At 38.8% G+C, this 25,621-nt stretch overlaps 2 protein-coding genes across 4 annotated transcripts in view; both read left to right on the top strand.

Annotated features, from left to right (window-relative positions):
* PCBP2 (poly(rC) binding protein 2) overlaps positions 1-25,621 on the top strand; it is a 350,172-nt gene that overhangs the window by 172,718 nt on the left and 151,833 nt on the right. The gene's annotated exons all lie outside the window — the stretch shown is intronic.
* Positions 21,426-25,621, top strand: part of SP1 (Sp1 transcription factor) — a 41,144-nt gene continuing 36,948 nt past the window's right edge. The window contains exon 1 of one of the 3 annotated variants that reach the window (XM_074270225.1): positions 21,426-21,445. Coding sequence is in view for 2 of the 3 variants with exons in the window: in XM_074270223.1 (XP_074126324.1) it covers positions 25,514-25,586 (73 nt within the window). In the remaining variant the exon portion in view is untranslated. Of the gene's footprint in view, positions 21,446-25,007; positions 25,120-25,475; positions 25,587-25,621 lie in introns of those variants that run through there. The other 2 variants (XM_074270224.1, XM_074270223.1) reach the window with 2 other exon arrangements.

Below are 25,621 nucleotides of genomic sequence, written 5' to 3'. Positions count from 1 at the left end.
AAGTTGTGCAGGACTGTCCGTGCACACTGTCCTAGACTGCCAGGGCCAGACATACCAGTTTTAGGGATATCCCCAGATACACAAGAAGCCAAGCCGATGTTGGGGTGCAAAGCGGCCTTTTCTTATTGGTAATCTCAGCAGGGATTAGCAGGAAACGAGCCTGTGCCAGAGCAAAAGTGAGTACGTGTACCTGAGTTTGACTCAAAGCTAGCTATTTATACTTATACTCTTTCAGGATTACCCTGTGTCTAGCCCACTCAGTACTGAGTAGATGGATCTGCAGAAGGGAGACACCTGGAGTTAATGCTGCCTCCCAGGAGGAGAGCTAGCAAGAGGACACACCCCTCGCCATCCCAAGGAACCTATTAGCAGTCTCTTAACACCTTCCAGACACAACCTCTTGCCTCAGAGGCCAAGCCCCTTTTTACCTCCAGGGCCTCCCTAGCAGCTGACGTGGCCTCAGAGAGAGAAACCTTCCTAACAGAAAATATCCCAGTAATTTGCTAGGGATACAAATGTTTAACTAAGGGAAAGGAGGCAGTAGATATACATACCAGACTATGGGGCTGAGCACATGTATGCTCTGGCTTAATGCTGAAGGACTCACACTGGGTTGGGCCTTGTGTCTGTGGGATGGAAGGCTATGCCAAAGATTGGTCACTGAGCTGCAAAGAGCCACACACTTGGTGTCTGCAAACTCCATTTTTAGTTCTTTTCTTCCTATCTGTTGACTGTATCTAGGCGCTTTCAGCTAGTGAAACTTCACTAGAGAGGGCAGGGGATAGGCTTCTATCCAAACCCAGCAGCAATGACAACTACTTGATTGTGGCAGCTAATGCATGAGAACCCAGAATGCTTTTCTTCATAATTGTCTCTTCTTTGAGTTTCTTTCCTTAAACATTGAATCACAAGACAGCTAGGTGGCCCAATGGATAGAACCTTGAACTAGAGTCAAGAAGATGATATTAAATCTGTCTTCAGACATTTTTTGGTTGGGCAAATCATTTAACTCCTTGTTTGTCTCAGTTCTAAAAAGGGGATATTAATCATTTTCCTAATAGGATTATTGTGAGGATGGAGTAAAATTTTGTAAAGTGTCTGACACAATAGGAGGGATTATATAAAAGTTTACTCCATCCTTCCTTCTTCCCAACAATTTTGAAAAGGATATTTTAACATTTTTAATGGACTACCTTGTAAATCTGAAGTTTCTGGGTGTTGGAGAGTGCTACCTACTACTACAAAGTTTCTCAGAGAAGGACATCCATGGCTATGCAGAAGATGTGGACCTGTCATGAGTTACTCAGGTAGTAGATTTCTGAAATATAAATAAAATACCTGGGTAGATATCCTTCAAAGTGTTCCATGTTTTTAGCATTAACCTTCTGGGAGAGTATTTGTCATTAGGTTACCGTATTTTTCCTGGTTATTCATATACATTTTTTTTTTAATGCACATTTCTTCATGAATCATGTCAGGAGGAAAAAAAATCAGAACAAAAGGGAAATAACATAAGAGAAAAAAAAAAGAAAAAAGAAAAGTGAACATAGCATGTGTTGATTTATATTCATTCTCCATAGTGTATTGTTTTGTGTGTCATCAATGCATATTTTATAATATTTCTTTTATGATGAAGAAAACAACTGTCCTATACCCAATCTACTTTGTACATTGAATGACTTTCTAGAAGAAACCCTGTTAATTTCTTTTGAGGAAATAATTCAAACATAAACTTTTTTTTTATAAAGTTTATTATTGATATTTTATTTTTTTTTTTTATTCATTTTTCCAAATTATCCCCTCCCTCCCTCCACTCTCTCCCCCCGATGACAGGTAATCCCATACATTTTACATGTGTTACAATATAACCTAGATACAATATATGTGTGTAAATACCATTTTCTTGTTGCACATTAATTATTAGCTTCCAAAGGTATAAGTAACCTGGGTAGATAGACAGTAGTGCTAACAATTTACATTCACTTCCCAGTGTTCCTTCTCTGGGTGTAGTTATTTCTGTCCATCATTGATCAACTGGAAGTGAGTTGGATCTTCTTTATGTTGAAGATTTCCACTTCCATCAGAATACATCCTCATACAGTATTGTTGTTGAAGTGTATAGTGATCTTCTGGTTCTGCTCATTTCACTCAGCAACAGTTGATTTAAGTCTCTCCAAGCCTCTCTGTATTCCTCCTGCTGGTCATTTCTTACAGAGCAATAATATTCCATAACCTTCAAACATAAACTTTTAAGATTTCTCCTCAGAGGCCTATGTGAAAGGGAATTATGAAGCAGAGAACTGAAGAACATTCAGATTTTCTTCTTTCAGGAATATGCTGGATACAGCTCAAACCTGTTTGCAAGAGCCAATTGTTCAATTTTAAGCTTGAGAATTTCTACTTCAGATATCAGAATCACCACAAAGCTGGTGCTTAGTGTATCTTGTTGATAGCTCGGGCCTAGCAAACTAGGCTATTATGTCAAATCTAGCCTTCAAGCTAAGATATGGCCAGCTTTAGCTCAGTTTGTATAAAAACAGGCCCCAGATTGGATTTGGGTTATTGGTTGTAGTTTGTAGTTTATAGCATTGATGGGATTGTCTTGATTCCACAGTTACTGTGTAACACCTGGAGGCCTTAGAAGTCAAACCCCAAGTTATTTTGTATAATTTTCTGAGGCAAAACAACTAGCATAATCATTATATCTTGCTTTGACTCCTTTCCCAAAAGAAGTTTCCTTTCTTCTTGTTAACTTCGAGTTAATTAGAAACTTTGCCCTCCTTATGGTAGGGAGTTACCCAAGGGAACTTTGTACACTTTATGGAATTTATAGAACTTTACACACTATTAATAAGATAAACCTACCTAACCAGCCCAAACCTCTTTGTAGACCTCTAATCTGCCTTTCTAAGATCTCAAGTTGGAGGACCAGTAGACATCTTCAACTCAGTATGTCTAAAACTGAACTTATCTTTTTCCCTAAGCTCTCTCCACCCCGTGACAGTAAATGGAGAAAGGGAGGAGAAGGTGGTGGGGCAGCAAGTGATGGAGGAGAGGGGTCATTCTAGGCCTGAAAGGGTCAGGAGGATCAGGGAACAGCAAGTAAGCCAATTTGGCTAGGATAAATCTAGAAAGTAGGTTCGAATCAGCCAAATAAGTCTTTAAATTATATGTTTTTTTGTATTTTATCCTAGGAGCAACAGAGAGATGCTGAAGACCTTTGAGCCAAGAGACTGTCTTGGTTAGACTTGAAGGAATGGAGAGCAAAAGGAATCAATTAGAAGTTATTGCAAAAGTCAAGAACTAGGGATCTAATATGGAAGATTGCCCACAACAGAATCCTTGACAGAAGTGATATCCCTGGTAGTTAACAGGATTATTATTTTTTTCATTAAAGCTATTTATGTTTCTTTTCTTTCTTTTTTTTTTTTTTTTTTTCTTCCTGAGGCTGGGGTTAAGTGACTTGCCCAGGGTCACACAGCTAGGAAGTGTTAAGTGTCTGAGGCTGGGGTTAAGTGACTTGCCCAGGGTCACACAGCTAGGAAGTGTTAAGTGTCTGACATCACATTTGAACTCGGATCCTCCTGAATTCAAGGCTGGTGCTCTATCCACTGCGCCACCTAGCTGCCCCCAGCTTTTTATGTTTCAAAACATATACATGGATAGTTCTTTAACATTATTCCTTGTAAAACCTTGTGTTCCAATTTTCCCTCCTTTCCCCCACCCCTAGATGGCAAGTAATCCAATATATGTTAAACATTATATCACTTTTTTTTTTATTTTTAAAAAATTTTATTAAAGCTTTTTATTTACAAAACATATGCATGGGTAATTTTTCAGCATTGATCCTTGCAAATTTTTTCCTCCTTCCTCGCACCCCTTCCCTAGATGGCAGGTAGTCTAATATATGTTAAACATGGTAGAAATATATGTTAAACACAATATATGCATACATTTTTATATAATTATCTTGTATAACAAGAAAAATAAAATCAAACCAGAAAAAAAAAAAAGAGAAGCAAAATAAAATGCAAGCAAAACAACAACAAAAAGAGTGAAGATGCTATGTTGTGGTCCATACTGTGTGTAGATGGCTCTCTTATCACTGAACAATCGGAATTGGTTTGAATCATATCATTGTTGAAGAGAGCCACTTCCATCAGAATAGATCATTGTATTGTTGCTGTGTATAATGATTCTGCTCATTTCACTTAGCATCTGTTCATGTAAGTCTCTCCAAGAGGCGCTGAAATAATCCACTTAACAGGATTATTTAGTGCTTTTTCTTCTCAGTTCTTATACTGGAACAAGTTTTCTCCCATTATAGAATATAAACTTCTCAGAGAGGTCAAGAAGTATTTAACTTATGCCTTGCATCAGTTAGCATTTAGTGCTTAAAAAATACTTATCTAAGTGTAGGGCTCTTTTCATTATTAAAGGATCAAACAGAACCAAGCTTGGAAGAACCTCCATATCTCCCCCTTGCCTCCTGCTCCTGGGCCACTGAATGAAGCAGTAGAAAAATCACTAAGTCACTATTTGGGCAAAAACTGTTAGGAAAACAGTTTGACAGAAATTAAGGATAGCCCACTATTTAATATATGCCTCCATAAACGCCAAATGGCTGTTGGATTTAAATAGTTATCATAAGTAAGTTAAAAGAGCACAGAAGAAATTATCTGTCAAATATACTGATAGCAAAAGAGTTCATGATTAAACAATGATCCCAAGATAAAATGAAAAAATTTGATTACATAAACTTTAAAAGTTTCCACACAAATCTAATGAAGTTAAAAGGGAAATGGGTAAGTGGGGGAAATCTTTGTTGCAAGTTTCTCAGATAGAATTCTCATATTTCATGGCTCAAATTTAGAACCATTTCTTGGTGGGAAAATGATCAAAGTTTAGGACAAGAGGGTTTCAAAGGAAGATATCCAAGCTTATTAGTAACCGTATAAATCAGTAGCCATATAAAATGTTCCGGATTACTAATAATTAGGGAAACACAAATGGGGGGAAAAAAAATCAGTTCTCCCTCACATCTATCAAAATGGCAAAAATAAGAGGAAAATGACAAATGTTGGGACAACAGGCACACTAGGAGGCCTAGCCATTCTGGACAGCAGTTCAGAACTATGCTGAGAAAGTTATTAAACTTATTGTGCCCTCTGAACCCAGCTATACCTTCCTAGGCCTATATTTCATAGAAATCAAAGATAAGGAAAAGGATCTACCTGAACAAAAATATTTATAGTAGCTTGATGAAAAAGACTTAAAAAAAAAAAAAAAAAAAAAAAAGACAGGTTCTTGGTAGCCAGGTGGGCCATAGGGAGGGGCATTAACTAGGCAGGGAATTTATTGAATCTAAGTGGGACTTTGTTGGATAGGACCTAATTGAATTCCTACAGTTATTCTCTTCAGCAAACTGGGAGGGTGTTGACAGGATTACCTTTGTCCTTAAATGGGCTTTTGTCGAACTGGGTCCTCACTGAATTCCTGTCAATTCCATGATAGATCCCACATTTAAAGTATCTAATCAGAAGGCCAAGTTAAGGCTGTCAACTCATTACTTTTTCCTTTTTGGCAACCCACTCCTAGGCTAACACCTTTTAGGAAAGTAGCCTGCTTATGAAGCCTCTCAGTGGTGGGTTCATTAGGAATTTCCTGCCTTAACAGCAGCAAGTTCTCTAGGAATTTGCCTACTTTGAATCTTTTGCCTTATTATAGCATCTTCCCTTTTGTTAATGGCACCTTCTCCCTTGTTAATGGTAAATTCTGCTAGGGAACTTGTTCTACATCTTTCCCCTAACAAAAGGAATGGCTAACTTCCTTTTAGAACTTAGCCTACCAGTCAATGGCATAATAATAAAATCTCTGCCTCTTGATTTGGAGATCGAAGCCTACAAATTCTTTTGGTACACCCCAAAATATTGGCCTGAAACCTCAATATTTTGGGGGGTTCATTCCTGCTCCCTATCGTGCTGCTTTTCCCTTTACAATATTTCTCAAATATGCCCTCTTCTTTCCCTTGACACTACCAGCATTCTAAAACCAGCCTTCATTGACTTATGCCTGGACTATTGCAATAATCTGTTGGTGTCTCTCCTCATTCTAATTTATCTTCCTGCCTACTAAAGTGATTTTCCTAAAATGTGGAGTTAACCACATCACTCCTCTATTCAATAAACTCCAGTGGCTCCCTATTTTTCCAGGAACAAACATTCTGTTTGGCATTCAAAGTCCTTCATAATCTGGCCCTTTCCTATCTTTCCAGTGCCCAACATATACTCTTCAATCAGTTAAAACTGATCTCCTGACTAGTCTTTGAAAGACAGTCCATCTCTCAATTTTCTTTGGTTGTTTCCCCCCATGCCTGGAATCCTCTCCCTTCTCCAATCCAATAACTGACCTCCTAGGCTTCCTTCAAATACCACCAAAATCCCCATCCTCTACAGGAAACCTTCCCTAACTTTTCTTAATCCCAGTGTCTTTCCTTTATTATCATCAATTTATCTTGTATATAGTTTGATTGTACTTATTAGTCTCTCCCGTGTCATAATGAGTTCCTTGTGAACAGGGGCTGTCTTACCTCTTATATACCCAAAGCTTAGTACAGTTCTTGCTACACAGGAAGAACTTAAACAGTGTTTATTGACTGACCGATTGGTGCACTGGTCTTGCCATCTAAGTACAACGAGATTTATGAAAGGCCTAACATTTAATAACAATGGTCTTTAGTCTTAACTTCATTAGGTAATTCCCTTTTTTTAAGCCTGAACTTGTGATTTCATTGGCAAAGGGAGTTCTGGTTAAGGAAACTCCCTAAATTCTGGAGGTAATGCTTGGCATTTTTTTCCTAAACAAATTACCTGGGGCCATGAGGAGTTAAAGGACTTACCTAGGGCACTTAAATGCAAGTCTTCAAAGTTGGTACTCCAGCTATTGAGTAGGTAAATATATAGTACATATACTAAATATATAGTACATAAATAAATAATAGGTTAAAAAAAATCCTTAGGTAAATAATAAAGAAATTAATATAAGGAGCAGGTAGGTAGTACAGTGAATAGAACACAAAACCCAAAGTCAAAGGACTCAAATTCAAATTTGGTCTCAGACATTTACTGGTTATATAATCCTGGGTAAGTCATTTAACCCCAGTTGTTTTACACCCTATCTCCCAAAAAAGAGAAAATTATACAAGTAATTGGAAGTAATACTCCAATCAAGATTTTAAAAAGCCCTTTTGCTGGCACTATTGCTTAGATAGTTGGTTGTTGTTGGTTATGTAGATAAATATAGTAAATAATTCAGTTGAAGCCATTTCCTAAGTACTTTCTATATAGAAGACACTGTTTCAGATAAAAAGATAAAAGAAGACACAGTTCCTGTTCTCTAGAAGTTTACAGTTCAAAGTCTATTTCTTTTTACCGTTGGTTCATTCCTGTCTAATCCTGTGACCTTCCAAGGCAGTTGGTGAAGAGCAGAATTGACCAATTTTCTTTCATCTACTCAGTTTCTATGTCATCATACAACAAACATGAAAATATATTAGAGAGTAGCTTTGGGCCAGATGGGTTAGATTCAAGTCCTGTCCCAGATATAAAATAGCTGAGGGGTGGGGGCAGAGGAGGAGAAAGAAGCCTTTAATTTCATAGTGGTATGGTTCTTGGCAGTGCAGAGAGCTGAGGTGTGAGAATCCCCTTCTAATTGGCGCAGATTCAACATGAAAGAATTCACGAACCCGAAAAGTTTGACCGGCAAAAGAAAATTTTATTGGCACGGCAGAAATCAGCTTTGCCAGGAGACTGACTTTCTCAGTGGCAAGAACCTGACAGGGAAGTAAACAGAGGTGTTAACACTGAGAAGAGAATGTCTTCACAGCTGGGCAGGGGTCCTGACACAGGATCTCTGCAAATTATGAATTTAGAATTGCCCTTTTTAATAAGAGATCAATTGAATGAAATTCCTATAATGTTGTCACTGCCCCCAGACCTAGATTTCCAACTGAATGAGATCACTTAAGTTTGGGCTAAGTAGGAGTGGTCCTGGACTCAACTAATAGAGGGTGCAATTAGTCCCACCAAGATAACAATGAAATCACTTTATCTTGACTCCCTGAAGTGGGCCTTTCCTAAAGCAGAGTTTCTCAAGAATTCCCCCATGGCTTCCCCCCCAAAGTCAGAGGACAGTTTCAGGGTTCCCCCCATCAATAGGTTACTAGATAATTCTCCAAAACTGGGATTTCTCTATACTTTTGGCTTGTCCAGGCTTAATCTCAATATGAAGCAGCTGAGGAAAGGGAAAAGGTGAATAGGAATAGTAAGGGAGGAAAAAGTCCAGATTGTGGATCAGAAATATATGGAAACTGTTGGATTCCTGGTCAAATATTCCCAAATTACAATTCTAGTACTATTTCAACCTTTTTTTTTTCCTCCTTAGGATACAAATCCAGACTTAGTTCCTGTTTTTGATGTAGACCAGTCCCAACAAATACAAGTGTGTACAACACACTTAATCATTGAGACAACTGGCCCACTTCACCAGCTGGTCTGTCTCTGGGCAAAAATCTCCTTTTTTAATCTGGAGAATTCAGTCTTTCTGTCTTTCCATGTATTTGGGGGAGAAATGAAGCTACTGGGGCTGGAAAAACTGGGCAATAAGCTGAAAGGCCTTGAAAAAGACTGGAAAAAAGCCAAGAACCCTTTCTATATCCTTTGTAAGAGGTTTGGGGATGAGGTGAGTACTGATTTCACTCGAGATTTCACACATCCTTTTTTTTTTTTTTTTTTTTTTTTTAATGTATCATGGACTCTTTCAGCAGAATGTTGAAGAGCTCTTTTTGGAATCATGTTTCTCAAGGGGTAAAATAAAATACATAGGATTACAAAAAATACTAATCATCTTGAAATACAGATACCAAAAGATTAAAAAAAAAAAAAAAGCCAGTGTATAAATCCCAGGTGGAAGATAATGGCATAGTATCCTGTATGAATTTGTAAAGTCAAAGTCTTCTTTTGAGTTTTGACTTTCCTTCCTTTCTGAATTCCTCAATTTTCTTTCTTGAAATATCAGTGAAACAGCTGGAATAAGTTATGGCTCCAGGTTTAAATCCCAACCCCAGATATTAGCTGTAATTATAAATAAATGACAACTCTCAAATTCAGTTTTCTCCTCTGTAAAACCTAGGGATGATAATATTGTGCAAATCCCATTCCCCTTCCTCAGATCTTAGAGACTTTCAGAAAATCAAAGGTCATAGTAAGTTGCAGAAGGTGCAGAATGTGATGGATGTCATTGTCCTTGAAGGCAGTCCAGCCTACAGTTTTCTTTTTCCCTCTACTTCCCCAGAATACAGTGCTGGGTGGAATTCCTAGCCAGGATGAAAGTCTTGTTCCTCTCAAACCAGATGAAAAATAAAGAAAGGGAGAAGAGAGGCTTTGGCAAGGTTTGATTGCAATCTACTTCTGTAAATCTTGATTTATAAAATTATTATTATGAACTTGGCAGACATCAACAACCTTGATCTTTCCATATACAAAGGACAAAAAAAAATAGAGAATTGCATATGAAACTGTGATTTTCAATTACTTATGGCTTAGAATTGTTTCAGATATATTAAATTTAATATTATATTTCCAAAACTCTTCTGTTTGTGTGTCTCTCTAAATTTCTTACTGCTCTTTTCTGTATATTTTATGTTCATTAATGTTCTTTTCTTTTTGGCCTGTTACTGTTTTCATTCTCCCTCCTCAACATAAACACTACCAAACCACACAAAAACCTTCTCTCTTGAAACAAGTATATTCAAACAAAATAGACCTACATATAGGTTGGTCAGAAAGTATGTTTCATTCTGCATATGTAGTCCCTTACCTTTTTATCAAGAAGTGGAAAGTATGGTTCATCTTCAGTCTTTTAAAATCACGACTGGTCATAGCACTTACCAGAATATTTAGTCTTTCACAGTTTGTTTTGCTTTACAGTGTTGTGGTTATTGTATAAATTAACCTGATCTGTTTATTTTACTATATATAAGTTCATAAAGTCATCTGGATTTCTCTGAATCTCTCTCTTAGAATTTCATTTAGAGAAATAGCATTCTGTTATATCAATGTCATAATTTGTCTGTTTTGATAGGTTCTTTTTCTTTTCTTCTTTCCTTTTGTTACAACAAAAAATGTTACTATAAATTTATGAGCCTTTTTCCTTTTGATCTCTTTGGAGAATAAGCCTAGAAGAGTTAACTAATTGGTTCAGTGAATAGAGTACTAGGTAAGAAAGACTTGAGTTCAAATGTTGCCTTGGATATTTAATCTCTGTTTGCATTAATCCATTAAAAAAGGAAATGGCAAACCACTCTAGTATCTTTGCCAAGAAATGGACAGTATTGCTGTGCTATGGTCCATGGAGTCGGGAAGAGAGACATTTTAAGCAATAAGTGGTAGCACTGAATTAAAGGATATACATAATTTAGTAAATTTGGGGACATGGATCTATTGAAAAAATATATATTAATATGGTCCTCCATTTTTTTTTTTGGGGGGGGGACTATGGCAACACAATTGAGGTTAAGTGACTTACCCAGGATCACAATAGGTAAGAAGTGTTAAATGTCCAAGGTAGATTTGAACTCAGGTCCTTCTTACTCTAGGATCAGTGCTCTATCCACTGCACCACCTGGCTATCCCTGGCGTTCTGTTTTAAAACAGATCTGCCACAATACTTAAAAAAAAAAAAAAAAAAAAAAGTCTATGTCCAAGGCATTTTTGTCTTGGAGAGATGTCTAAAATGTTCTAGTTAGCCATATGCTCTGAGATGCTTGTCTCTAAGATGGTTTGAGGCTAACCTTTATAGGAACTCTGGACAAGAAAAAATTCAAAATATGTTAAAATAGCTTAAGGTTATTACATGTTGGTCACTACAAAATCCCTCTTTTGACTATCTTAAAGAACTTTGTGTGATCAATATCTTAAGCCTGAAGACAAAAGAAGATACTGATCCTAGGTTAGTCAACAATCACTTTAAGGGGGGTGGTGAGGCATTGATTTTATGTAGATAAAAGTATAGTTTCCACCTTTGATCCATTTCTTAGAACCTGGACTTTGTCCTATCCACTTTCTTAAAAAAAAAAAAAAAAAATTTTTAACTCCAGTAAGAATTTTAGAATTTTATTCTAGAATATATATATATTATTTTCTAGAGAAATGGAAAAAAAAGAAGTATTTAACATACTTTCACAATTCCAACTTTCCAAAATGGTTGTACCAACTTATAGCTCTATCAGGCAAGGCAAGGTTAGGTAAGAAGCATGTATTAAGTGCTTTCTATGTGCCAGCAACTGTTAATTGCTAGGAATACAAAATATTAGCATAAAGAATGGCAATTCCTATGCTCAAGAAGTTTACATTTTTATGGAGAGAGAAATGCAAAAAAGGTTGCTGAAGATACCTGGAACTGAAATCCTGAAAGTCATGAGTGGCTGGCCTGTGCTTAACAGGGATGAACTCTGAAATTGTCCTCCTTGACTTTTGGGGTGAGTCTGAAACTCTCCTCTGACAGAGACCCACCCTTCAGAGCAGTTAAGTGGTTTCCTTAAGATTAGCCCAGGACCACTCCCTACTTAGCTAGAATTTAAATGGTTTCATTTAGCTGGAGATCTGGAGCTGATATAACTTAAGTGGTCTCATTCAACCAGAAATTTAGGCCTGGGAATATTGACAATATTGTAAGAATCTCATCCAATTGAAACCCCAGTCTCAAATTTCTTATAAAAAAAGACAATTTTAAACTCATATCTTTGCAGAAGTCTGAAGTAGTTTGCTCCCTTTTCTCTTGGCATAGCTGCTGACCAGGACTCCTGTCCATTGTGAAAAGACCCTCTTCTCAGTGATAAGCTCTTGTTATTTCTTTGCCAGGACCTCTTGCAACTGAGGAGTGAGTCTTCCTAGCAAAGATGGCTTCTCAGCCAATAATAAACTTCCCTTTTGCCAGTCATACTTTTCGAGTTTGTAAATTCTTCTCTCGTTTGACCTGTGTTAACCAGAGGGGATTCCCACAACTCTCTTGCACTGCCACTAACTGCATCAGGCTTGTTCCCAAAATGGAGATTCTGAGAGGAATTCACCAGAGAAGGCTACCATGGTGGAATGTTGTTTCAGGGTGAAAAGATTGCAGGGACTAATGGATGCTCTAAAGCAAAGAGACCCCAGGAGCTAAGGGAACTTCTGTGGTGAGAGGGCAGCTAAGGCATTGTGGCAAACCCCAGAAATTCAGAAGTAGAGCCATGAGGGAAATGAAAGTTGTTTATCCTGGGCCTTTCATCAAGTCCCAAAATGGAGGAACTCACCAACTCACCAAAGAGAGAAAGTGGCCTAATGTGGTAGAGAGACATTTCAGGATAAAAAGGCTGCAGGGGATATGTATTAGGGTATTTGTTCTCCCTTAGCTATTCCAACAATTGTTATTTTCTATTTTTGTAATTTTTGCAATTTGATGTATGGAACTTCAGAGTTGTTTTAATATGCATTTCTCTTAGTGATTTGGAGCAGTTTTCCATATGGTTGTTTGTAGTTTGCATTTTTTCCCTTTGAAAATTACCAATTTATATCCTTATGTCTGTTATGGAATAGTTCTTGTTCTTATATATTTGAACATATCTTGAAAGCAGACTTTCTTATTTATCCCAAAGATTTCCAATGCCTTCTGTGGGCTTATGTCATATCATCACTATTGTTTGATATAAATATAAATATTTATTAAATACCTACTATGTGCCAGAAACTGTGCTGAGCTTTGGGAATATAAAAAGAGGCAAGAGATAGTCCCTGCCCTCAAGAAGTTTGTAATTTAATGGTATGATCCTAGAAATACTGGCTTAAATATTGACAAAAATAAATTGGATGAAGAAGCATAAAATCATCATTTTTTAATGAATGACATTATAGTTTACTTAGAGAATCCCAGAGAGACAATTAAAAATTTATTTATCAATTTTTAACCTCAGCAAAATAGTAGGACATATTTCATAAGACTTTCTGTATATAATCAACAAAATCTAGCAAAAAGAGCTAGAAAGAAAAATTTCATTCAAAATAACTAGAGAGACATAAAAAGTATAAGATTATACTACAAAACAATCTTTACAAAATACAGACAAATAATTGCTTATGGTTGCCCTGTACAAATGTAAGAATGAAAATACTACTTAAATTAATGCATTTATTTTGTGCCATACCAAACAACCAAAGCTTTGTTTCATAGAACAAGGAAAAAAATTATAACAAAATTTATCTGGAAGAATGAAAGAAACTCAATTGAAGAAGTGGGAAGAAAGGGATTAAGCATTTCTAAATCCCAAATTATATTTATATATTTTGAAAAAAATTGTAGGCAATACTGGTGATAGAGAACAGGCCTGGGAGTCAGGAGGATCAGAGTTCAAATTTGGCTTACTAGCTACATAAGCCTAGCCAATTACACATCTCATTAATATAGAAAAATGCTCCAAATCATTGTTAAGAAAAATGTAAATTAATATATAATTCTGAAGTTTCCCATTATATAGATCAGATTGGCATAGATGACCAAAAAAAATTAATGGAGTACAAGAATAGGAATAGTAATGTACAGGTAGCTGGATGGTACAGTGGTCAGAGTTTAAAAAGTTTAAAAGACTTCAGTTCAAATATTGCTTCAGACACTTACCATCTGTGCATTCCTGGGTAACACACTTAACCTTTCTTTTCTTACCTGTAGTATGGGGGAGTAGTTCCTAGACTTGTAATGAACAAAATGAGATAATGCATATTAATAGACATTTAATCTGTATATTCATGTAATAGACTATTATTACTTTATAAAAAATGAGAAATGGAAGATTTTATGAACTAATGCATATTGAAGAAACAGGAAAAAAGTTTATGCAGTAACTACATCTCTGTGAAGGAAAACATCTTTAAAAGATTTGACTTTGATCAAAATTTGAGACTAGGCAGGACTCCAGAAGTTTGATGATAAATCATCTCTTTCCTCTGACAGAGAGCTGATAGACTAGGAATGCAAAATCAGATATAGACTAATAAGCCTATTTGTTTTCAGCAATTTCAAATCTATTTTGTGCTTATTTGTAATAAAGGAGAGGTACTTGAGGATTTTTTTTTTTTGAGGAGAGTGGATTAAGAAAACAAAAAGACTAATGGTAATGCCAGAAAAAGAAAAATAAGGTATTTAAAGATTGTAAAAAAAAAAAAATTATAGAAAAACTTTATTGAATAGTAGAGCCTTCAAACACACACACATAATAAAATATTTTTAAAGTAAGTTGTATATAGTATTGTCATTATTTCAGATACAACCGTCTTTTCCTATCTTTTAGATTTGGAAACATTCTTGTTAATGTTTCTCACCTTCAGAATAGCAACAAATTATTATTTTAAAAAGACAAAGACTGGGGCAGCTAGGTTGCATAGTGGATAGAGCACCAGCCCTGAAGTCAGGAAGACTTGAGTTCAAATGTGATCTCAGATGCTTAATACTTCCTATCTGTATGACCCTGGGCAAATCATTTAACCTCAATTGCAAAAAGAAACAAACAAACAAAAAAGACAAAAGACCAAAGAAAAATTTCACTTTTTAAAAATTTATTTTTTTTACATTGTTTTGTGTTTGTGTGTGTTTTCCAAATTCTCTTCCTCTTTCTGGTCTTTCCCCTAACCATTGAGAAGGCAGGCAATATGATGCCCATTTCTTTTCAGTTTCAGTCATCTCAATCACCTTCTCTTTACCTTATACAGCACCATCTTGGTTCAGGTCTTCATCACCTCTCATCTAAACTATTGTTAAGAGTCATATTTGGGCTCCCTTCCTTGAGTCTTGAGTGTTGCCTCACTCTAACCCACCTTCCTCAGAGCTGCAGAAATTATTTTCCCCAAGTATAGATCTGACCACGTTACTGTTTTACTAGTGACTCCATATTAATTACTTCTAGAATAAAATATAAAATATATAAAAAATAAAAATTCCTCATGACTAAGTCTCTAAACCTCCTGTTCCATCCTTATTATACATTACTTGCCTTCCTTCACTCTCTGTTCTAATCAAACTTTCATTTATACCACTTCTCTCACAAGCCAGTCTTTCTCCAGTGTCTTTGCTTTTGGTCAAGCCATCCAGCCTCTCATGCCTGGAATGCTTTTCCTCTTCCTCTTTGAGGATGAGCTCCCCAGACTTCCTTTAAGTCCTAACTAAAATCTCATCTTCTATAGGAAGTCTTTGAATGCTTCTTAATTCTAGTGCCTTTCTTTTATTGATTATTTCCTATTTACCTTGTACATAACTTATTTGTGCACATTTGTTGTCTTGACCATTACATTATGAACTCGTTGAGGGCAGGGACTTACTTTTGCCTCTTCTGTATCCCCAATGCTTAGCACAGTGTATGGCACATAGTGGGCACTTAATGAATAATATTGGTTAGCTGATTTAAGACTCAATTGAAGCCCTGATCTGTTATGTAAAGCCTTTCCTGAGCCACTCCTGACCCATGACTGTGTCAATTAATAATGTTCTCCCTAGCTAAACTACCTTCTGTTGCAGGTTTTTTTATTCTTTCCAAATATGTGTGTGTGTCTACATATATAATACATACAAACACACATATACACCAGATAGTATATGTACACACATAGAATATGAGTTCCTTGAAAGCATAGACTTTTAAAGTTTTTTCTTTTTGTCTCCCCAGATCTGGCATATGCTAGATATTTATTTTATAAATGCTTATGCACTGCTTGATTGACCAAGAGAATAAAGGTCACAACAATTTGATGTAAGAGCATTAGCCAGCTGAGAACCAGCAAAAAGTATTAATGCTCTTCTGATTTAACTTTCAAATGAATGGATCAATGAGGAACCAACAACCAGGAAATGAGGATGAGGTTGGTCATGGAAGTCTCTATGAACTCATCATCAGTAGCTTGTGAGTCCATTCCACCTGGGTTCATAGAAACCTGCACAGATATGTCAGGTTAAATTGGAATGTATTGCTATACTGAACAATAGATTTGAAAGGACTATTGTATTTCAGTTGTTCTTGGAGAAATCTTGAGGAAAATGCCTTTACAATTTAGAAAGTATTAGTGGTTGGTTGGTAGACTAGATTATCAGATCATAAAGGACCTGCAGAGGCTCTCAAATCTTTTTCTTTTTCAGATGAAGAAAGTTGGGCTCAAGACTTGCTTAAGGTCACACAAATATAAGTATTAGAGATGGAACTTGATTTCAAGTACCCTGACTATAAAGTCAGCGATATTCTTCCTTCACCCACAAAGGGATGCTACTTCATATAAACCAGATACAATTTTGAGGAAACTCAGTGTCAAAGAGAATAGATTAAGCTTTTCTCACATACTCACAAACCTTATCAGAGGCACTTAGGTGGCCTAGGCAATGATGATGATAACAATAACTAAGATAATAACAATAATAGGACATTTGATAGGACACTTTAAGGTTTGCAAAACATTTTGCAAGGGCTATTTCAATTAATCCTCACAATAACCCTGGGACATAGGTGCTATTATAATTCCTATTTTGCAGATGAGGGCAGGTAGAAGTTAAGTAATTTTCTCAGCACCCAAATAATATAAATAGTCTGAATCTAAATTTGAACTTGTCTTTCTCCAGTTTTCTGACAATCTACTACACCACCTAGAGTCAAGAAGACCTGAATTCAAATCCCATCTTAAATATTAGCTGTGTGACCCTGGACAAGTAACTTAACCTCTTTTTTGCCTCCATTTTCTCATCTGTAAAATGGGAATAAGAATAGCACTTATCAACCATAATTGTTATAAGGATCAAATGAGATAATAATTAGTATAAAAAGCAAATGTCAGGTATAGAACAATATCTTTTTTTCTTCTACCACAGAATAAATGCTTAATACACAAAAAGTTCAAAAGTATAAATCAAAAATACTTAGAACCTGAAATAGTAATCTCTCACAAAGAACTCACTGAAATCCAGAAACATACACAAGAAACAGGAAATTCAAAGGACTCAGAGAAGCCCATGAATGGGTAGATAAAGTATCTATTAAGCACTTATGTTTCAGGCATTTGGGAATGCTGGGAACACAAATGCTAAAAAACAAAGTCTACTTCATATAAACCAGATTCAATTTTGAGGAAACTCAGTGTCAAAGAGAAAGATTAAGCTTTTCTCACATACTCTCTCAAACCTTATCAGAAGCACTTAGGTGGCCTAGGCAATGATGATGATAACAATAACTAATAGGACATTTGATAGGACACTTTAAGGTTTGCAAAACACTTTGCAAGGGCTATTTCACTTAATGCTCACAATGGTGCTCCCTACCCACAAGTAGTTTTCATTCTAATAGTAGAAGACAAAACATAAAGGGGAGCTAGAGCATGTATGTAGGGGAAACAAGTTCATACATTTCCAAACCAAGCCCCATTCTAGGTCTTTTGCACTTTATTTGATTTTCTTTCTGGCTGGCTTAAAGAATTTGGGCTTTCCCAGTTTTCATGGATATTTTGAAGGTCTCAAGTAACTTTCCCTTGCATTGGGTTGGGCTTCAGAGAAGGCAGATGGGCTGGATGTATTATAGTCCAGATATAGTTTATATAGTTTTTACTTTCACTTTAGTTTTTTACTGTCAAAGCAGCACCTCAAGGCCAGGGTTTCAGGACTTCCAGAAAGTCTTTTGATTCTTGAATGACCCCATCATTGGTAGTTTATCTCCAAGAAAGTGAAGGAAGTGATCATTCCTACTATTAGTCAACATTGGATTTTTGAAACTTCTAGACACTTGAGCCCAGGAGGTAGCTTCTAAGGCTAGAAACATTCACTTAAGGATCTCTGTTCAGAAAATAAACAAATTAAGCCACAAAGCAGAAGGAGGAGCCAGGTTTAGTTTCTGATTGATCTAGATAAGCATATATGCCAGCTGCCATGTTTACATAGTCACTGTAAGTGCAACTAGATCAAGTCACCTATTTGAAATAGAAGAATAGAACAAATGGCAGACTTTGTCCTCTTTTAAGAACTACTGAATGACCTGTTCTTTCTTCAGTAGATACAATGCTGACCTGAATTCAAGTTTTGCCTTAGCTACTTATTAGAATCTGGGCAAGTCACCTGCCTGTCTCATTTGTAAAATGAACATAATAACAGTACCCACATTGTTTTGAGGATCAAATGAGATAATGTTATTATTTGGCATAGCACACCTACTACATGAAGTAGGTCAGAACTAAACAAGGCAGTCTAGTACCTTAGGTTTGAGTTTAGAACAAAATGGAACTGCTAGTCCGTTTAACATTTAGCAAACAGAAATTTAACTATGTTAGGGGAAGTATATGTGTCAGAGGATAGTTTTGATTCAGCAGAACTCAGTTTTTCTGTGGTCTGGGTTGGCTGATCACGTGGCTGCCTTACCAGTCAGGTGTGAGGGAGGAGCTGGAGTTCCTTATGTTTCTGGGTCTTATGTACTCAGGCAACCAGAAAGTCAAAAAAACTATGTCACTGGCCTGAACTTTGTCCTCAGAACCAATTAGGTCTCCAGAACAATTTCAATGCCTTAAGGAAAAAGAACTAGCCCAACCCAGCAGAGAAGGGTTTGGGAGAGATATTTAATTAACCAATCCATAGGTATTCATTAATCACATGTGGCTTGCCTGGCACTGTTCATGGCTACTGGGATATTCCTATTACCACATCCTTCCTCTTGATGGTTCTTTTTGGGAGCCCTCAATCACTGATGTCACTGGTGTCTGGGACGTTATTATTGGACAACCCTAATCTTAGGGCTGCAAGAAGCTTGCCGAGGTAATTGATTTTAGACTCCCACCTCCGCCCCTATCCTTTTTGATTCTAAAATAATTCCTCTCATCCCTTTGAGAGTAACTGAATCTCTCAAGCAATGGCTTTGATTTATTCAATTAAATTTTTTTTTTTCCTGGTTATACATGTACATTTATTTTTAAAAACACGTTTCTTTATGAATCATGTTGGGAGAGAAAAATCAGAACAGAAGGGAAAAACCATGAGGGAAAAAAACCAAACCAAACCAAAACAAACAAACAAACAAACAAACAAACAAAAAAAAAAAACAGAAGAAAAAGTGAACATAGCATGTGTTGATTTATACTCAGTCTCCAGTCATTCAATTTAAGTATTTATTGTAGGCCAGGCATTGGGGAACACAAAAAAAGGCAAAAACATGGTTCTGGACCTCAGTAAGTTCACATTCTATTGAGAGAGATAACATGCAAGCAACTATGTACATAAAAGATACATAACAAGTGGTAAATAATCTCTGCTATTTGGTTAAGTAGCCTGAGTGCTAAGCTTAAAGCCAGCAATACATCTTCCTGAGTTCAAATTTGGCTTCAGATACTGTGTGACCCTGAGCAAGTCACTTAACCCTGTTTGTCTCAATGTCCACATCTATAAAATTAGCTAGAAAAGGAAATTGCAAATCATTTCAATATTCCAAAAGAAAATATCAAATGTGATTATGAAGAGTCTGAAAACAAAGAAGTGAACAACAAAATCTCACAGAGAAGGTCCTAGCAATACAGGAAAGTCCAAGGGAAGCACTAAGAAAAGAACTATTCTTGCCATTTTGGAGAAGGGATGGGATGGGAAGGAAGGAGAAAAAAAAATAGAAATTAAAATGTTATAAAATTAAATGTTGCAAACTAAAAACAAGTATTTTTTTTTTTTTTTAAAGACGACTACTTTCCTCAACCCACTTCCTCATTTGATGCCATCAAACTGGGCTTTTTGCCTAAATTAATATTTATAGCTATCTCAAGTAAACCTGACCTTTTTATGAGATAAGCAAAATTCAGGTTCTTAAAAATGGGAAATGAGATAGGATGCCTGTGGAAAGGTATGGCCCAACATTTGAAGGTAGTCTTCTGATTCCAAATTCAGCATTCTTTTCATTGTAACAGATGGGACCATATACAAAAAAAAAAATTTGTGCAAGCACTTTCTGCTTATGTAAATCCTTGGAAGAAAATCAACAACCTTTATTAAGCCTTCTATGAGAGAGGTACTAGGATAGATTCTAAAGACACAAGGACAAAGTGAAACAAAGTACCATCCATAAGCTGATGTTCTGGGGAGAGGGAAAAGAAGTAAAAATAATGTATAAATATAAACAAAATCAACACAAGGCAATTACAATACAATTACAAGATGAAGTATATGGAGGGGAACATCAGCAGATGGGGAAATCAGGAAGGATTTCATATAATACTTGGCAACTGAAATGAGCTTTGAAGTTAAATTTGGGATTTTCAGAGGCAGAGATGTTCCTGTTAGGAGGGACAACCTGTACAAAGTCACAGTACAAGAAATCGGGTGTCAGGTCCAGGCAGCATTCAGAAAGCCAGTTTGGCTATATGGTAGAGTGGGGGTAGGGAGGGGGGCAAATCTAGACAGGTAGATTCAGTCCAGTTTTTGAAAGGCTTTAGGCCAAACCAATCAGAGGAGTTTTATTAATGATCATGATAATAATAATCATAGTTAGCATTTATATAACAAATATTTTAAGGTTTGCAGCATGCTTTACAAATATCTCATTTTGTTTTGCACAAGTATAATTTATATCAGGAGGACAGGAAGAATAAGAGACTGGGATAAAAATGGGGAACTAAAAATTAAAAAAAAAGTTTTGTTTTTATAGAGAAAAAATAAAATAAAAATTAAATCTCTCCCATTTCCCCCAATAAGTAGAGATTAAGTGATGTTCAGTAGTAAGTGGCTGAGGTATTTGAACTCAGGTCTTCTTAAGTATAGGCCCAGTATTTGATCTAGCCATTAGTTTATTGAACTGAGGAATGGCATGGTTAGCCGAATACTTTAGGAATATATGCAATTAGGAATTACTCATAAAATAAATAAAATACTTTATAAATTATCTTTCTAGATGTCTATAAACATCTATATAGATTTTTTATTTTATTTTTGACCCAGAGATCCCACTGCAAGGCATGTATCTGAAGTAGGTCAAAGGCAAAAAGAATAGCACATACACTAAAATATTCAGTTACTCAGCTGCTTATGCCATGCCAGGAATTGTGTGAAGTGCTCTGGATAAAAAAAAAGGCAAAAACTTGGGGTCTATCTTCAAGGAAGTCACTTCCTAATGGGGAGATAGACCCGAAAACAACAGTGTATATTTAAGATGTGTATAGTTTATGTGGGAAATGACATTCTAGGCAAGGTACTAATCATGGAGGTAGGAAAGTGGGTGGGATTAGGAAAACTTCCAGCGGAAGGTGGGGTTTTAGTGGAGATTTGAGGGAAGTTGGAAGCAGAGATTAGGAGGAAGAACATTCCTGACATTAGGGACAGCCAATGAACAGTCACCAAGTCAGAATGGAGGAGGCCTGAGTCACTAAAGGTAGGAAGGGACTGGGTTGTGGCAAGCTTTAAGTGCCAAAAAATGTTTTATATTTAGTACTGGAACTAATTGGAGGCCACTACATTTTACTGAGGAGACTGGTAACGGGGTCTGATGTATACTTTTAAGAAAAATCGATTTGGCAGCCCAACTGTGAAAGAGTTGAGTTAGCTGGCCAGCTTGGTTCCCCAGGTCACCTAATCTACTTACCCTCAGGCTTTCACCTCCCTAGCCCATACTACCCCACCCTCCTCCCTAGAATACCCCACCCACTTCCCCACCCATTACTACCCCATTTACCCTACCTCTCCTACCTGAGACTTTGTGGCACTTTGGTGATTAGGTATTGGGGAAGGGGGGGAAGGGAGTAAGGCATCTAGGATGGTTGTAAGCAGTAACAGGAAAGTTAGGAAGGGCCCCTCCTTCACCCTGAAAGATGAGTTCAGTTTTGCAGAAATTGAATTTAAAATGCTTGTGACTGAGTTGCCCTGTAGGCATCTGCAGATGTGAGATGGGAAGTCCTGAGCCAGGTGGGGCCTGAATGAATAGATAGAAGAATCATCTGCCTGGGGAAGATAATTGAATCCTTGAGAGCTGATGGGATCACCAAACTAGACAATGCTGAGAGAGGAGGCCTTCCTTCAGAATGACTGTGGTGTATTTAGAGTTTGAAGTTTATCAGTGTATTGATTAGAGCTCCTAAATCAATCAAAATTGCTTTTGTCTATAATGTGTAAATCATTTTCCTCATTGTGCCAAATTCTTTGCATCAGTTCACCAAGGTCTTTCCAATTTTCACTTTCTGTTTCACTATTTCTTACGAAACAATAATAGTTCATTATATTCTTAGACCATAATTTATTTAGCCACTCCCCCCTTGCTAGCTTCTAGCCTCTGGACACTACAAAAAGAGCTTCTATAAATATTTTTGTACAGGTAGATGCTTTTCCTCTTTTCTTTGATTTCTTTGAAGTACAGGCCTATGATGGTACAGCTAGGTTCAGAGGGCACAAGAAGTTTAATTCTGAACTGCTATCCAGAATGGCTAGACCATGGTAAAAATGACCTAGTGTGCCTGTTGCCCCAACATTTGTCATTTTCCTCATATTTGCCATTTTGATAGATGTGAGGGAAAACTGATCTTGTTTTTCCCCATTTGTTTCTCTAATTATTAGTAATCTGGAACGTTTTATATGATTACTAATAAGCTTGGATATCTTCCTTTGAAACTTTGACCATTTTTCCACCAAGAAATGGTTCTAAATTTGAGCCATGGAATATGAGAATTTTGTCGGAGAAACTGGCAACAAAAGATTTCCTCCACTTACCCATTTCCCTTTTAACTGCAGTAGATTTGTGTGGAAACTTTAACATTTTATGTAATCAAATTACTTCATTTTATCTTGGGATCATTGTTTAATCATGAACTCTTTTGCTCCTTTAAGATCTTTTTAAATCCAACATCCATTTGGCGTTTATGGAGGCATATATTAAATAGTGGGCTGTCCTTAGTTTCTGTCAAACTGTTTTCCTAACAGTTTTTGTCTAGGAATGATTTAAGTGATTTTTCTGCTTCATTCAGTGGCCCAGGAGCAGGAGGCAAGGGGGAGATATGGTGGCTCTTCCACGCTTGGTTCTGTTTGATCCTTTAATAATCAAAAGAGCCCCACACTTAGATAAGTATTTATTAAGCACGAAATGCTAACTGATGCAAGGTATAAGTTAAATACTTCTTGACCTCTCTGAGAAGTTTATGTTCTATGAGAGAACACTATCAGGGATATCACTTCTGTCAGGGGTTCTGTTATGGGCAATCTGCCATATTAGATCTCTAGCTCCTGACTTTTGCAATAATCTTCTAATTGATTCCTTTTGCTCTCCATTTCTTCCAGGCCTAACCAAGACAGTCTCTTGGCTCAAAGGTCTTCAGCATTTCTCTATTGTTCCTAGGCTAAAAACCATATAATTTAAAGACTCACTGCCTGGTTCCAACCGACTTTCTAGATTTATGGAATTTTACTTTGCTTCATCCCAGCCAAATTGGCTGAGTTTGACCTGCACCACCTCTTGGTCTTTTCAGGCCCAGAATGCCCCCTCTCCTCCATCACTTGATGATCCCCAAATTCTTGCTGCCCCTCACCCTCCTTTAGTAAGTGCTTAAGTACTTAACAATCCCCTCTTGGTTGTCCCCCTTTGTGTCCTTCCTCCTAAATTGTCTATTTTACTCATTTGAGTAAACATGGCCCCCTCCTCCCCAATTCAGAGGTTTCCTCACTTGTAGCCCCCAGACTCCAATCATTTCGAAATAACTGACAATCCTGTATGCCTGGCTTTCTGCATTAAAGACTTTGTTAAAGCCCCTAGGGCGAATTCGAGTGGAAACCCGCAGGGGGGGCAGCGTTCCCTCTATGCTCCGGTGACAGCCGGACCTTGTCCTGTACAGGTATTCTGACTGAATCTAGTTCAGTGATGGTGTAAACAAGAACCCCCGAGAGTCCAGAAGCTCACCAGGGGCTTCCAGGGCCTAACCAGGGGTAAAGCTGGGGTAGGCAGAAAGCAAACCGGAACACGCTCCAGGCGCGACCTCCAGCTGCCCCTCCCCCCTCTCCCCGCCCGAGAAGGCTAGGCGTGCAGCGGGGGAGGGGGGGTTTCCCAGAGCTCCGGCCCCAACTTCTCCTTCACATGGGCCGGGGCGGGGCAGGAGAGCCAGGGGGACGGAGCGGGGAGGAGGAAGGGGGCGGGTGGGCTCCCCACACTCCGCCCCCGGAGGCTAGTGCCGCGCCGCCGGCTCGCTTTGGGTTCGTGAAAACGCCTAGGTAAAAAAACAACATGGCGGCATAGCACTATTGGCACAACCCCATTCCCTCCCCAGTTCGAGGCGCCACTGGCCAACGCCCATTGGCCAATTTAGGGCGGTGCCCTGCTAACTCTGTTTCCTCATTGGTTGACGGGATTCAGAAGGAGGCCGATTACGCTCCCTCCTGCTCCGACTTCCCTCACAAAACTTATTTGGTGGTTTATTGGATGTCTTGTCACGTCAATGTAAATTTAGTCCCGTCTGCTTCTAGGAATCTTCCAATGATGGTTTGCCTAGGTGCCTTTCTGATTTGCGAGTGGTCGTTTTCAGATAAATCCGCCCCTTGTTCGCAAACCTGTACTTTGCCTAGCCATGTCCTGAAATCTGATTAGTCATTCCTCTCGTCATTTCTACAAAAATGATCCTATCCGTACCACGTAGAGAGCCCGCCTGGTTTTTGATTAGCGTGTTCTCACGTCCATCTTTAAAAGATCCCACCCCTCCCTTAGAGCCCTATTTCTTATTGGACTTTAGAACTGGAGGGCTGATCCCAGGGGGCGAACGCCTGATACGCAACGCCCTTCTGCTCAGCGGGTACCGCCCTAGTAAACTAGTAATCCTTCCCATTGGCTAATCGATCCGCCTCTCTTCCGTAAGTCCCTCTTTTCCCCCTCCCTCATTGGGCGGGGCAGCAGTGGCGGGGCGGGGCCTAGGCCGGGCTTGTGGCGCGCTGTTCCCTCCTCCTCACCCCCCCCTCCCTGTCCGGTCCAGGTTCGCTTGCCTCGTCAGCGTCCGCGTTCTCCCCGGGCCCCCCCTAACCCCCCCCGCTGCAGGATCCCCCCTCCCAGACCTCGTGCCCGCGCTGCCACCATGAGCGGTAAGGATCCGTGCCCTCCACGCCGGGGGCTTGGAAGCGGGTGAGGGGGCGCGCGCGCGGGCCAACCGGGCGGTCCCCGCCGAGAGGGGGGGCGGGCGGGAGGCGGCGGCGGCGGCCTTGGTCCCGCCCGGGGCGGAGGGAAGGGGAAGGGACGGGGGAGGGAGTGAAGAGAGAGCCGGGGCAGTGGCGGGGCCTCCGAGGGGGAGGGGGGATGGGCTGCCCGCCCCGGGGGAGGGGGCAGCGCGGCCTCGCCCGCCCCCTGCCCGCCCCGGCCACGGGGGACGGGCCTCCCCCGCCCGCCGCCCGCCTCAGGCTCCTCCGGCGGGGGCGCCGAGGCCCCGCAGGCCCCGCCCGGGCCTTACGCCTCCCGCCCGCCCCGGGGCCGCCACCGCCAATGCCGCGGCCGCCGCTGCCCCGGGCCTCCTCCCCCACTCCGGTGTCGATCCCCCCCTTTGGGGGGCCCCCCCGTGGGTCCGCCCTCGCCCCGCCCATTCCTCCGAAA

The sequence above is a fragment of the Sminthopsis crassicaudata genome, chromosome 5 (assembly GCF_048593235.1).
Source record: "Sminthopsis crassicaudata isolate SCR6 chromosome 5, ASM4859323v1, whole genome shotgun sequence".
NCBI lineage: Eukaryota > Metazoa > Chordata > Mammalia > Dasyuromorphia > Dasyuridae > Sminthopsis > Sminthopsis crassicaudata.
This window is presented reverse-complemented; position numbering and strand designations above follow the sequence as displayed.